Source organism: Podarcis erhardii (assembly GCF_964252035.2).
Source record: "Podarcis erhardii genome assembly, chromosome: 6".
Lineage (NCBI taxonomy): Eukaryota > Metazoa > Chordata > Lepidosauria > Squamata > Lacertidae > Podarcis > Podarcis erhardii.
In genome coordinates, this window is record NC_138510.1 from 44,496,234 (window position 1) to 44,510,137 (window position 13,904).

General features: G+C 41.9%; 1 protein-coding gene across 1 annotated transcript; it reads left to right on the forward strand.

Moving 5' to 3' along the window:
• The first annotated feature begins 4,949 nt into the window (after positions 1-4,949).
• On the forward strand, positions 4,950-13,231 carry LOC309343666 (pepsin B-like). Its single transcript, XM_081865418.1, has 9 exons — positions 4,950-5,073; positions 5,685-5,838; positions 7,241-7,358; positions 7,674-7,792; positions 8,408-8,607; positions 9,410-9,532; positions 11,003-11,147; positions 11,676-11,774; positions 12,994-13,231. Exons 1-9 carry the CDS (start codon positions 5,018-5,020, stop codon positions 13,144-13,146), a joined length of 1,167 nt encoding a protein of 388 aa, XP_081721544.1. The 5' UTR covers positions 4,950-5,017; the 3' UTR covers positions 13,147-13,231.
• Positions 13,232-13,904: the final 673 nt, after the last annotated feature.

A 13,904-nucleotide genomic window follows, 5' to 3' on the forward strand; every position in this document is an offset into this window, starting at 1 on the left:
GATTTAGGGCAGTGTGGAAAGTCCCCCCACATAGGGTGCTAAGCCGAGGGGGTGCAAAATGAAGATCCAAAATTGAGAAGGTCTGTTTGGGGGCCCCCAAATTATTGCCTCACACAGGGCACCATATTACAAATGATTACCAAAGTCCTCCCCTGAGAGTGGGTTTCTGAAACTGCTGACGAAGCATGATGGGGAAAAATGTGACATCTCAATGTTTTCCCTAAAGCTGCAGAATTTTGCATTCCCCTAGACCCTGAGGAGGGTTACCAAAAATCCTTTATATTTGCATATGTAAACTGCTTTGAGAGGTTGGTGTTTTTTTTGGGGGGGAGGGGGTTTAAATCAAATTTTATGAAATAAATAAATAATTTCACCATCACACTACCCCAGAATTATCCCTCCACTAGGGTCTTCCAGGACACAGAGACCAGCAAAACTGGTAGTGTAACAACAAACTGAGGAGCACTTTTGAAAAGTCCATTGTTAAAGTCAGAATGGAACTTCAGATACTTCCTTTAAAGTTGGTGGGAATAAAAACTTACCCATGTATGATTCCCCCCCCCCCAATGAGCAGATCTGTAACCTGCAGGTAACCTCCTGAGCTAAGCAGAAGCACATCACACAAACCCTCCAAGTGCTCCTATTTTCCAGGGACAGTCCCGGATTTACAGAAGCCGTCCCAGTTTCTAATTTGAACTTGGAATGTCCTGCTTTTCCTTAGGACGTCCCTATTTTCATGGGAGAAATATCGGAGGGTATGGCAGGATATCCCTATTTTCATCGGATAAATGTTGGGGGGGAGGTATGGAGTTCTGTGACCCCCCCAAGCCAAGGAGATAAGTAACTATACATCCTTTAGAAGACATTTCAAGACAGCCCTGTAGAGGGAAGCTTTTTAATGTTTATTGTTTTGTTATGTTTTTTATATATGTTGGAAGCTGTCTAGAGTGGCTGGGGCAACCCAGTCAGATGGGTGAGGTATAAATAATAAAATTATTATTATTATTATAGAATAGGACGTACCTGCTTTCATCAAAGAAATGTTGGTGGGTATGCATCACAGGGAGAGTTAATGAGCTCTTCTGGCAAATGTATGGTTCTCCATATTATACTGTTTTGCTGATGACCCAATCTCTGAGCAGCGAAACATGTCAGGGATGCCAACCTTGGATTTGGTTTCCTTGAAATAAAAGTCATTGGAGATTTCAGAGATTTCTATGATATAAGATTTTCACCTAAGTACTGGCTGAGCCTAATAGGGAAAGTTTACAGCAGTAACACTCCAACAGATCCTGCTTCACATCACATTTATAGGGGTCCTCTAAGTCTTTCTGCCTCTCTCAGCCCCATTTCCAATACTTCCTAGCTATTCCTACATCCTTTCTGGAATGCTTCTGGGTTCAAAATCACAGTAACAGAAGCTCAGCTAGAAAGCTTATGCAGATTTGGGAAAGTACCACCAGGGCCAAGAGGATACCAACATGGTTAATGGACAGAGTCAATGAAGCTGTTAGAGACAGAAAGGCTTCTTGAGAAAAATGATAGTCTTGTAAGGGGAACAAAATGGAAGACAAACCTTGGCAAAAGAAATAGGAAGCCTATAAGAGATGGGAAAAAAGAGAGGAGCACATTGCTAAAAACATAAAGACCATCAACAAGCATTCTTTAAACACGTTAGGAACAAGAAATACAATTAAGGATGGCGGAAATGACTGGCAGAATCCGAGACCAGGGAGAAGAGTCGGTGGAAGAAGATTGGGAAAAAATTAAAGATTATTTACAGAAATATTGCAAAATTAATGAGCTTTAGAAAAATGGTGGAATGAAGTTATATGGCTTTGGCAGAAATGTTATAAGGAACTAGGTACAGATAGATTGTTAATGTATTAAAGGGAAAAAACAAGGTTAGAATATGTTAAGATTAATTATAGGACAGAAAACAGAGGAAGATGGAAAGGAATTGCTGAAACAGTTAACTGAAGTGGAATACAAAAAGGGAGGCGTGAGGAAGTCAATGAAACAAGTGAATGAAAGCTAAGATTGAAAATATTGGAAGTGTTTTTAATTGCTCTTGTTTTGTTTTGTTAATTCAATGTTTTATGTAGTGTTTTTGTTTTTGTATTGTATTATATTGATTTGTTTAATTCTTTTTCTTTCTTTTTGTAATCTTTAAACTCTTAATAAATATTATTTTAAAAAAGAAAGAAATACAATTAAGGAAATGTCAGACCTTTGGATGAGAAGGGAAACAAAAGTGTGCTAAAGGAGGAAAATGACACTGCAGAAAGGCCAAATGAATTATCTGCATGTGTCTCCACAGGGAAGATGTAGGGCAGATAGCTATGCCTGAACTTAGGAAGGGAGGAACTGAGGTAAATAGTGGTGACAACAGATGAAATCCTAGGCCTAATAGATAAATTAATAACTGCCAAGACTGGATGGTATCCACTCAAGAGTTCCCAAAGAACTCAAGGCGAAATTTCTGAACTCCTTAACTTTGCCCTGACAGCAGTCTCAGAGTTGAAGACAACAAAGCAGCCAAAATAACACCAAAAGTGCAAACCAAACCAGGTTTCAAAGCTCTTACTCCAATAGGTCCCTCCATAGTCTTCCATGTGTATGAGGTAGTTGTCTCCTACATTCTTCTCTGTGCATATATGAAATAAATAGTTGCCAACCTGCATAAAAGGATAAAGGCATAAAGCAGCACATATTTGACAGGTCAGTTTTCCCACTAGGACAAGTGTCCATCTCAGGTATATCAAGAGTAAAGGATAAGTCCATCATCTGAGTGCCAGCACCTGCCAGTCTCCAAAGAGATCAACAGCTCTTCACAACACAGAGTTGTTGGTTAGAATAATTTATTGTCCCTAACAATGCTAGCAAAGGGGGCACTGTACATTAATTGTATATTAATTCTATTTCTGCAAAGACTCCAATACCCCAAGGTGTGCACGATATCACATTGCCACCAGGAGTGCAGAAAAGTTAAATTCACAAGCTAAAGATTCACAAACTGAATGGAACCTCTCTCCCATCCTAATAGAATCATAGAATTGTAGAGTTGGAAGGAGCCCCAACTCTAGTCATCTAGTCCAACCCCCTGCAAGGCAGGAATCTCAGCTAAAGCACCAATGACAGGTGGCCATTCAACCTCTGCTTAAAAACCTCCAATGGTTTGGATCTTTCTTACAAAATGACACTGCATGCAGGGATGTGCCCTCAATCCCATAAATCCTAGTAGCATGAATGCAAGCATTTTTGTACTTAGTACACTGGATATTGGGCTCAGGGGAAAAGTGTGTGTGGTTTGCATGGTGTGTATGTGTTGTATGTGTGTGTGTGTGTGTGTGTGTGTGCAGCCAGTGAAACCCATATGAACCAGTCTATACTCTATGGTCAGAACAATTGGAGGGTATCTCCTACAGAATATCATGAACTAGGTGGTCTTGGGTGTCTTCTATTGGCTGATTGAAAATGATGCGGAAGTAGAGTTTACTTCCTGCCTTTCCCATATGAAATTACCCTTAGGAAAATGTTTTAACTGGTGGAGATGATGACATGGGGCTTCAGGTGTGTAGTGCCTACTGCCTAGCTTCTTTAAATGGGAGCTGCCATAATGACCTGTTGCTGTCTGAAGGACAAGCTGCAGATGCATTCAAAACATGAGGCATCAAGGAGCTTCCCTGTATTAGCTGTTCTATGCTGTGGGTGGCCAGATGCCCTATTTTTAAAAGTTTATAATATATATTTTTAAAAATAAAACAAATAAATAGCTGAATCAAGGCAGTGTGCAACCCCCAGAGAACTTCATAAGTTGTTGTTGTTGTTTTAGAAAGAGTGTTTCCACATGGATTTGTAAGGATTTTCCATTTAAAATCCACCTGGAAATGGAATGAGATAGAATTAGCCCCACCCCCTAAGAAACTCGGATGGACCAGATTTTGATGGGCCCATCTATTCTTACCTGCTTCCCCCAAAAGTTGAATCTTTTGGAGTTAAGAAAGTGATGGGAAACTGAAGTGGAAAGTGTGGGATATGGATAGCTTGGCACACTGTCCCATAGCCACCCCCCCCCCAAATCAGAAAGTGTGTTCAATAAACAGCCAACATTGCCCACTTTTGCAAACAAATTAGCATGAATGCTCAATAAGCAGGTCATCTGTAATTGACGCTAATCTGGAATAGTTTCTCATACTATTCAAGCTATTCTTAAATTTTATCTGTGGGTGAAGAGTTCCCTGAATTCCCTGAATGTGCTGACAATCCCCCTTCAGACCTTCCCACTCATTGTGGTGGAGAGGGTGGGCCTGGCAGGCACAGATCTTCCATAGAACAATTTAAAAATGCCTGAATTGAACCACATAAATACGCAAGGTGTGAAAATGTGTTCATGCAACAGAAAACAGCTATTTCAAAACCTCATTAAGTTCTATTAGGGAACTCGAGCTGTTGACAATTACAGTATTATCTTTGTCATACTAATCAACTGAAAAACCTAGATATTAAATGTGAACTGATCACAGCTTAGATCCAAACATGACATTAAATATAATGTTAGCAAGCACAGCTTCCCAAGGGCATGGCTCAAAATGAAACATACTGTATCTAGCCACACTTAAATACCCATCACAGCAGCTGTGATTATCAAATTGTCCTTTATTGTTTCTGAAAAGGGTAGGAACAGATTATAAGGAATTTGGCTTATTAATATCTTATCACAGATTTGTTTTCCGTATTAGCGAAAGTTTGTAGATAATCACTCAATTTTTTTTTTACAAAAAATGAAGGGCACAAGCTGCATTTAAAACCACTCTAACAAAGGACTTTCTATCACTCGTAAGCAATGGAAAGTGTAGATATTGGGAATGCATGGTACTGGAGGACATCAAGAGTAAACAGATAAGCCAGCAGAGGAGAGTAGCCCTGGGTATAAAAGTAGGGACACAACAGCTGTTACTGCGGAAGGGATTTCTAGATTCTCTAGAATATCACACTGGCCAAGACACAAAACATCATGAAGTGGCTGATCCTGGTACTGGTCTGTCTCCACCTGTCGGAGGGGCTGGAGAGGTGAGTGTCTCAATTAGGGTCTCATTCAGACTTTCTGTTGCACAGGTATGCACTTTAAAGCTCCAGGCCTGAGCAGCTTTTTGTCCCTGTGCTTTCCTTATATTTTATCATTGAATTGAAGCAAATGGATATACATAGAGACCCAATTGCCATTTGCTCCAATTCAGCTGCAAAACTTGGGTTTTCCCAGGGAAAGTGCAGGGACCCAAAAGCTTGGAGACAGAGCTTTAAATCCCAGACCTGTGACACAAAAGGCAGTCTGGATGAGCCCTGTAGTAATGATCTACATGGAAATATTACTGGAAGCTAAAACAGATCACACATTTTCAGCCAATGACTACCCATGTTCTTATCTTTCCATAGAAAAGTTAAACCCTAGTTTTTCGGGCTTCAAGACTTATTCTTTCTGCCTTGTGCACTCCCTTGCTTTTATTTATTTAATAAAATTTAATATGATGAATAAAATAAACAATAAAGTAGCACAATGGACTGTTAGCAGTTCCCAGTACCAAAATAGAGGAGGAAGCTGATGAAGAAAGAGGGAATAGGAGAGGTACAGAAGGACCAGCACTGTTGCTTTTGGCTTCCTGAGATCTTTGTGTCCTCTGCAGAGTCATTCTGAAGAAAGGGAAATCCATTCGGGAGAACATGAAGGAGAAAGGAGTGCTGGAGGAATTTCTGAAGAAAAATTACGTTGATCCTGCAGCAAAATACCACTTGAATGAATACAACATTGCTTACGAACCAATAACCAACTACTTGAATGCGAGTATTAAAATAATAAAATATGCATCTTTCTCTCTTCTTCTGCCCATCTTGCCCTTTCACTTTTCAGTCTGTCAAAGGTTATATGGCCTCATAATAGTAGCATAATTGCTCCTGTCAAGACCATTTTCACACCACTGTCTCTGTCCATGATGAATTTGGGGTTGAATAGTGAAAGTGCTTCTCCACTTTTGGAATGATGGAATAAGTGAGCTTGCCCACTTTGTCACCTAGCTGGAGGGTTAGAGGTAACGGAGTATACAACAAAAGCGTAATTCTAATCATGTCACTTGCTAGGGTAGTGTAATGGTTAGAGAGTTCGACTAGGACTCGGGAGACCAGGGTTCAAATCCCCACTCAGTCATGAAGCTTACTGTATGACATTGGGACAATTGCTTTATTTTTATTATGGTGAATGAAGTATGCTGCCTGAAACCCTCTGTCCACTTACCTGAGAATAAGTTGCATCAATCTCTTTCCTTAAAACCACCAGTGTGGTGTAGTGGTTCAGAGCAGTGGACTCGTAATCTGGTGAACTGAGTTCGATTCCCTGCTCCTCCACATGCAGCTGCTGGGTGACCTTGGGCTAGTCACACTTCTCTGAAGTCTCTCAGCCTCACTCACCTCACAGTGTGTTTGTTGTGGGGGAGGAAGGGAAAAGAGATTGTTAGCCGCTTTGAGACTCCTTAGGGTAGTGATAAAGCGGGATATCAAATCCAAACTCTTCTTCTTCTTAACAACTGAACAGGAAAGCAAGCTGCAGAGTGCTTATCTTTCTATGACAACCATTCGGTAGCTGGTGGTTTTCCTTTTTACTATTTTACAAGCTTGAGAGAGAGCCACTGAACAAAAATCTAAGCTTGCATACACCACTGATGAGATTTAACTTAGGTGCGGTTCCAAAATCAGCCCTATGCAGTGAGCAAGCATAGAACTAAAAGCTCCAAGGCACCCCACCAGGTCTAGGTTTCACCAGCCTCTACTGTCTACAAGATACACTAAGGGGGAATTACTGGGGTGAAAGCAGCAATGGCTGGGTGTGTGTATCCCTTACTTGAATCTGACAATGTTGTGGTGGTTGGCATCTGTCTGTCTCAAGATGCAATGGGGTGTGCCAATAGGTGTGAAGTCTAACCAGCAATGGGCCTTGTAATTACAGAAGATGATTAAATGATGACATTTTGATTTTGTGTTCTTGCACTCAGCTTGCCACCAACACACTGTATGATCTCGGACAGTACTATTGCCCACCTCCCATTGTGGGCTAGGATGCATTTTGAAAATGACCTGAGCTGCCATTTCTGTGTGGGAACAATAGTAGAAATGAAGGGGAAATGTTGAAGCTCAGTATTTAAAAATGTGACAAAATCTTTCTTCTTACCAAAATTTTCTCCTTGGACAGTCCTTCTACTTTGGACAGATCAGCATTGGGACTCCACCACAGGACTTCCTTGTTGTGATGGATACTGGCTCCTCCAATCTCTGGGTACCATCTGTGTACTGTAGTACAGCAGCCTGTGGTGAGTACTAACATCCAGCTGCAGAGAAATTTGTTTCTATGAACTTATTAGCCAATTTGGCTTGTTTTCTTTTTTAAAAAGCCAAACTTATCTCTTGTAGTATTTTTAACGGGAATGGGAAAACTGTATATTATAGTGATATTTTAGAGATGGCTGATCCTTCTTTTCCCTCCTTTAGTTCAAAATCTTTATAACTCTCAGCACTGACATTCTGACATAAAATAACAATAGAATGTGCCAATGTATTAAAGAACATGACTCAGTTAGGAAGTGTTCATGATATTATGCTTTTGGTTTTCTTTTGCTTTACTCTAGAAAACCACAATAGATTTAACCCCAGTGCATCTTCTACATACTACAACAATGGACAGACCTATACTCTCTACTATGGGAGTGGTGACTTGACCGTCATGCTAGGCTATGATACTGTGCAGGTAAGTGACCATTGCATCACACATTCACCCACCTTAAACTTTGTGGCATTCTAGGAATCATCAAACATTGGTCAATCAAAGAAAAAGCAGTCTGTTCGGAACCCAGCATTGCAACCAGAATTTACTTCACAAGCTAAGAAAGAAGGGGACCAAGCAAAGCTTAAGATGAAAGCTTGTGGCCCAGATATTGCTGGCTGTGTGCCACTACTGCAATAGGCAGAAATGAGGGTTTGCTTGGTTGTTTTGCACACCACTTTCTACATAATGGGTACTTTGCTGTGGTGGACAAGTAGTTTGAACCTGATGACTGCCGAAGCTGTTTTAACATCTGAGGCAGAAAACTCAAAAGGTCATTTTATGATCCCACCCTTTTTATTCACTCCTTTACAAATTAACCAGGTCTAGTGTAAGGAGAACTTCATAAGCTTTCCCAGTGAGGCATTGCAAATTATGTTTGTTTAGCTCACAGTCTCATTGCCTCTTTGTTTTGCATTATTCCTAAAAATGGCATGTGTTACCTATTCTTACTATTGATAATTTGATTTATTCAAGCTCAAAATCATTGCTATGCCTCCGATTGCGGATGAAACCCATTTTTCCTTCTGTTCCTCACAGGTCCAGAATATTGTCATTCAAAACCAGGAGTTTGGCCTGAGTGAGAATGAACCTGCCACTCCCTTCTACTATGCCAATTTTGATGGGATTTTGGGCATGGCTTATCCTGCCTTAGCTGTAGGGGGGTCATACACAGCCATGCAGTCAATGATGAGGCAGGGGCAGCTCTCTGAACCCATCTTCAGCTTCTATTTCTCACGGTGAGATACAAAAATCTGTAAGTTTGTCAGGAGGCATTCAGAAGATCGAGCTCATAGATGTTAATCTGGAATAACTAAATTACAACTCCCTGTACAGTAGTATTCTTACTGCTCCTTAAAACCATGAATATCATTCAGAGTTGAGATGGATATCCCAGCCATTTAAAAAAATTTCATTTGGGGAGGGTTGCAACACATGCTAAGGTTTAATTTCTTCACATAGGAACATAGGAAGCTGTCTTAGTACAGTATAAGAGTCTGGCCTTTACTCCACCTGATGGTAGCTAGCCGGGATTTCAGATGGGGAGTCTTTCACAGCCCTACCTGAAGATGCTGGCTATTGAACTTGTGACCTTCTGTCCACAAAGCAGATGCTCTGGTAGTGAGTTATGGCCCTTCGCCATTAGCAGATCCTTCCTCAAAGACCCCTAGAAAGACAGATGCTCTACCAATAAGATGTAGCCTTTCTGCCTACAGTAAGAGTTTATGCATACGATCCCCAAATGACTATCAAGTCCCCTATTTGCCCTAACACACATTAGCCATCCTTTTGGCTTAGAAAATGGAGTGGTGAAAGGATGGGTTTTCTCCCTCCTTTGAATGTATGCTTATCAATCAAGAGAGAATCTGATCTTGGGAGGGGTGAGAGGAACCCTGTGGTCATTCAGGATTTGTCAAACTGAAGTAGTGTGTACCCAATTGTTTGTTCCCATGTTCCCTGCTTTTATGTATGCAAATATAGACCTTGAAGACATTCATAAAGCTAGCCTTGACTGGTTTTGTCCATTTCCCCACTCAACAGCCAACCAACTGTTCAGTATGGAGGTGAGTTGATCTTAGGAGGTGTTGACACTCAACTATACTCAGGAGAAATTGCCTGGGCACCCGTCACTCGTGAGCTTTACTGGCAGATTGGTATTGAGGAGTAAGTGATATTCATAATTCTCATTTCATCTATAGCTAATCATGGTTTTTTGCTTTGATTTCCCATTGCCATGTCTCTATCCAGAGGATAACAAAAGGTCTCCAGCCTCTTTGAATGTGCAGCATTTCTACAGAGGGGAATAGTCTTATTCTTGTTTGCTACTTTAAAATGTGTGTGTGTGTGTGTCTGCATGCTAGTACGTCAAGAGGTGGGTGTGTTTGAGTGCTCCAGCACTGGAAATGAACCTTCAAAAACCAGGAGGATAGCGATCCATTCAAAGTTAGGCACTTTAAAGTTCTATTAATTTCAATGGGATAGTTATGCAAAACAAAGAAAATAATTCTAAGAAGGAGCAATAGATAACAAAACAGTGTTCATTGCTGCAAGCATGAGGATATCCTTGCTGAAGTGTAGTAGCTTGTTTTTTTAGCAAACAAATGCTGCCTGAAAGCTGCTGACAGGTGTGCTTGAGAAGCTCTCTGTTTCTAAAAGACTGCCAAATGAAGGCAGCATGGGAAAATGAGATGAGTCACTCATCACTTGTCACCAGGGAATAGTGAGATTCGCACCACAATATTTTGTGCAGCACTTTCAGTCATAATGGATGGACCAGCTAATAAAAGGAAACAAACCATGCTCTTCCCAGCACCTTGAACGCTGCAAAAATACAGGATTCCAGCAACTTAGGTTGGCAAGCCTATGATGCTGCTTTACACTAAGGCAGCTTCTTTGGTCCATTTTGTCTAGCGTTGCCTAAATCTGCCTTTGCCAGCCTGATGCTCTCCAGACGCTTTTGGTCTACAACTTCCATCAGCCACAGTGGCTGGGGCAAATAAGACTCATAGCCCAATACATCTGAAGAGCACCAGGTTGGCAAAGGCTGTTCTGCATGGATTAGTAGCAGCTCTCCAGCATCTCAGAGGTCTTTCCCATCACCTTTTTAACAGGACGTGTGTGGCAAATCCCTGGGTATTACCATTTTGTCTGCACCCCCCATATTACAAGTTTTTCCAACAGAAGCTTCTTCTTTTACTCAAAGCATAGTAGATTCCCAAATTTTGGCATGTCTCAGATTTGGTTTTCACATTTGAAAGTGGGAAACAGCATGGCGTTGAAAACTGCATTTTACTTTCCAGGAAAGATTGATCTGAAGTAAGTAAACCTCTTTGGGTTATAGTTTATGTGGCTATGTACTGTATGTGTTTCCATGGCCATGATAGCTGTCTTTGGGTTGTATCCAACTAAACTCTACTCAGAGAAAATCCATTTAAATTAATGGACCTACATTGGTCATGCTATTTTCAATGGGTCTGCTCTGAGTAGGACTAGCATTGGCCGCAACCCTTTGTAGCTATAGATGAAGACTCCTCCATCTTAAATATGAGAAGGTCTTTGTGTTTCTCCTATTGCCTGCTTTGTTCTTTGTTGCTAACGTTGTCCTTGCAACATTTTTTGCTTTTATCTCTATAGGTTTGCCATCGGTGATGAGGCTACCGGCTGGTGCAGTGAAGGCTGCCAAGGAATTGTAGACACTGGCACTTGCCAACTAACTATCCCTCAGCAGTACATTGGGACATTCCTGCAGGCTATAGGAGCTGAACAATACAATGGAGAGGTAGGTGGAGCAGGAAAATTCCTGCAGCTCACTCTTCGTCACAGGGGAACAGGCTCCACCTGAAATCTTGCACCTAGGATGCTACAGCCAGCTTAAGTACAAGAGATGTGTGCTCCTAGATGAACACAGAGACATTGTCCTCACTGCTATGGTAAAGAGAATGCTGGATTAGAAGACAGGTCTCAGCCTGATCCAGCAGGATAATTCTGATGTTGCTTGTTTATTATGTATTTGGTATTTCCATTTGTATTTTATTTATGATAGAATTTGTTGCCATACTGTTCTTGCTTAAAACAAAAACCCCAAAACCCTCACGGCAGCTTACATAAAAATAGTCAAGTTCAGATAATTTTTTTCAAAAAAGGCTTAAAAACAAGGGGACTCTAAAAGGTGTCTGTTCTCTGTATGTGACTGGAATAAATCAAGTTTATGTCGTCTGTCAGTCTATTTTCTAGTGCGGATTGAGTCTGACCAATCTATGGCCTGGTGTGCTCACTGAGTAAACCTTCTGTTTGTCTTCTTTCACAGTATGTGGTGAACTGCAACAATGTCCAGAACATGCCCACCATCACCTTTGTCATTAACGGAGTCCAGTTCCCACTGCCTCCCTCTGCCTATATCTCTGAAGTAAGTGTACAACATTGCTTAATGGCACATACCGTATTTTTCGCTCTATAGGACGCACCGGACCATAGGAGGGGGAGAACGGGGGGGGGGGAATCTCCCCCTCTCTGAGCAGCGCCCCTTCAGTGAAGCGGTAGGAGAAACGGAGCCCCTTCCATTTCTCCTCCTGCTTCACTGAAGGGGCACTACGCAGAGAGGGAAAACTGCACAGCGCCTCTCCAGCGAAGCAAAGCCTGGAGAGCAAGAGTGATCGGTGTGCACCGATCCCTCTCGCTCTCCAGGCTTCAGATGGCTGTCTGCAAGCCTTCGGAGCGCAGCAGGAACTCCTGCCGCGCTCCGAAAGCTTGCAGATAGCTGCCTGAAGCCCCTGGAGCGCAGTGGGAGTTCCCTGCACTCTGGGGGCATTAGGTGGCTTCAGTGAAAGCAACACGAAGCCTCTGGAGCGCTGGGGGAGCTCTCCCTCTACACTTCAGAGGCCTCGTGTTGCTATCGCTGAAGCCAAGGAGCCTGCATTTGCCCCATAGGACGCACACACATTTCCCCTTCATTTTTGGAGGGGAAAAAGTGCGTCCTATAGAGCGAAAAATACGGTATTTTACACTAAGGCACTTAAGCATTAGAGAGTATCTAGATATTGTACCAATGCTCTTGATAACACAGCCTTTGCTTTATGAAAAGATAGCATTGGTGGCATTTCACATCATTTTTTCTGATCCTTATTTTGGGGACCTTGCATGGGTCTCTCTTTGCCATCTTATTTGTTTCCCGACATTTGTAAATGCAAAGATCTTTTCATAGACTAGTCTGCTCTGGATTTTATCTCTAGAAGCAAGACTTGTAGTACCTACAAATGAGTGGTGGGGAATGCTTTAATTTTGTCACTTCTGCCAGAGTACGGATGGTGCTTGCTGCTTTGGCATCCCTATTGGTCATGTGTGTATTACAGTCAGTTCTAAGCTTGCACATGTGGGTGGTCAGAGACTCAGAATTAGAGCACGTGTATTATGGATCTAACTCTCATAGCTACCATATCAGCTATGCACTTGCAAACAATCTCTAGGAAGTATATTCACAGCTATATAGTTATAGCAAGTGGATGAGCAGCCACATTTCTAACTTGCAATCTAATCTGGACATGATTTCGTACACCTTTTTCAAAGGCTTTATCACATTTTCTTCCAGCAGAGATGGAACTTATAACACATTTTCTTTTATTTCACAGAGCAATGGATACTGCATAGCTGGAATTGAGACCACATACTTGGCTTCCTCAAATGGGCAGCCCCTATGGATCCTCGGTGATGTCTTCCTTAAGGAATATTATTCCGTCTTTGACATGGCTAATAACAGGGTGGGCTTTGCACCATCGGCTTAGGCAGCACAAAGGCCATTCCCTCTTTAGCCTACTGCTACTGTTCTCTTGGACTCAAAAGAAGCATATTAAATTATGTTTGAAGGAACATTGCAGTTTCTGGATTTTCTGTAGGCTGCCTGTCCCGGTTTGTATGTCATCAGTTCTCTTGGGAGCCATTGAAATGGGGAGATAAGCTCCAATTTGCCAGATTGTAGCCTCCTCCTCCCCAACACAACTGCACTCTGCCCTGGAAGAAGCATACAGTAGTAGCCCTCTGGCAGGCTGGAAGGAGCCAGATTTGAATGGGGATGACCCTCCTGTGCACTTTCCTTGCTATTGCAAGCACTGAGTGCTTGTGAGAAACTGAATTAGATCACCTAAGCAATCTTAAGCAAAAAGATACATTTTAAATACTTGATTGAATGTCAGAACGAAGGGGCCAAGCTGGAATGTTAACTGCAAGAGAGTTCCACTATTCCACCCCAAAGGCCCTGTCTTGTGTGCTCATCAACCTATCTGGTTTTCACAGGCAAGCACACAAACAGCAGATCTTAGATTATGGGTTGGGACATAACTAACCAGACTCAAAATTATTTAGGCACTTTGAATTGGGCCAAGAAACATACTGGCAGCCAGTGCAATTGGCACATAATCAATGTCACATATTCACACCTTCGGGCTCCTGCTAGCATGCTGGAGGCCGAGAGGTTTTTTTACCAGCTGAAATTTCCGAACCGTCTCCAGAAGCAGCCCCATGTAAATGGCATAGTAGTAACCCA

Excerpts from the sequence above, each read along its gene's own strand:
- LOC309343666 (XM_081865418.1), top strand. The coding sequence starts at position 5,018 with ATGAAGTGGCTGATCCTGGTACTGGTCTGTCTCCACCTGTCGGAGGGG. Across the intron at positions 11,148-11,675 it reads CTGAACAATACAATGGAGAG|TATGTGGTGAACTGCAACAA; the intron begins GTAGGTGGAGCA and ends CTTCTTTCACAG. Across the intron at positions 11,775-12,993 it reads CCTCTGCCTATATCTCTGAA|AGCAATGGATACTGCATAGC; the intron begins GTAAGTGTACAA and ends TTTATTTCACAG.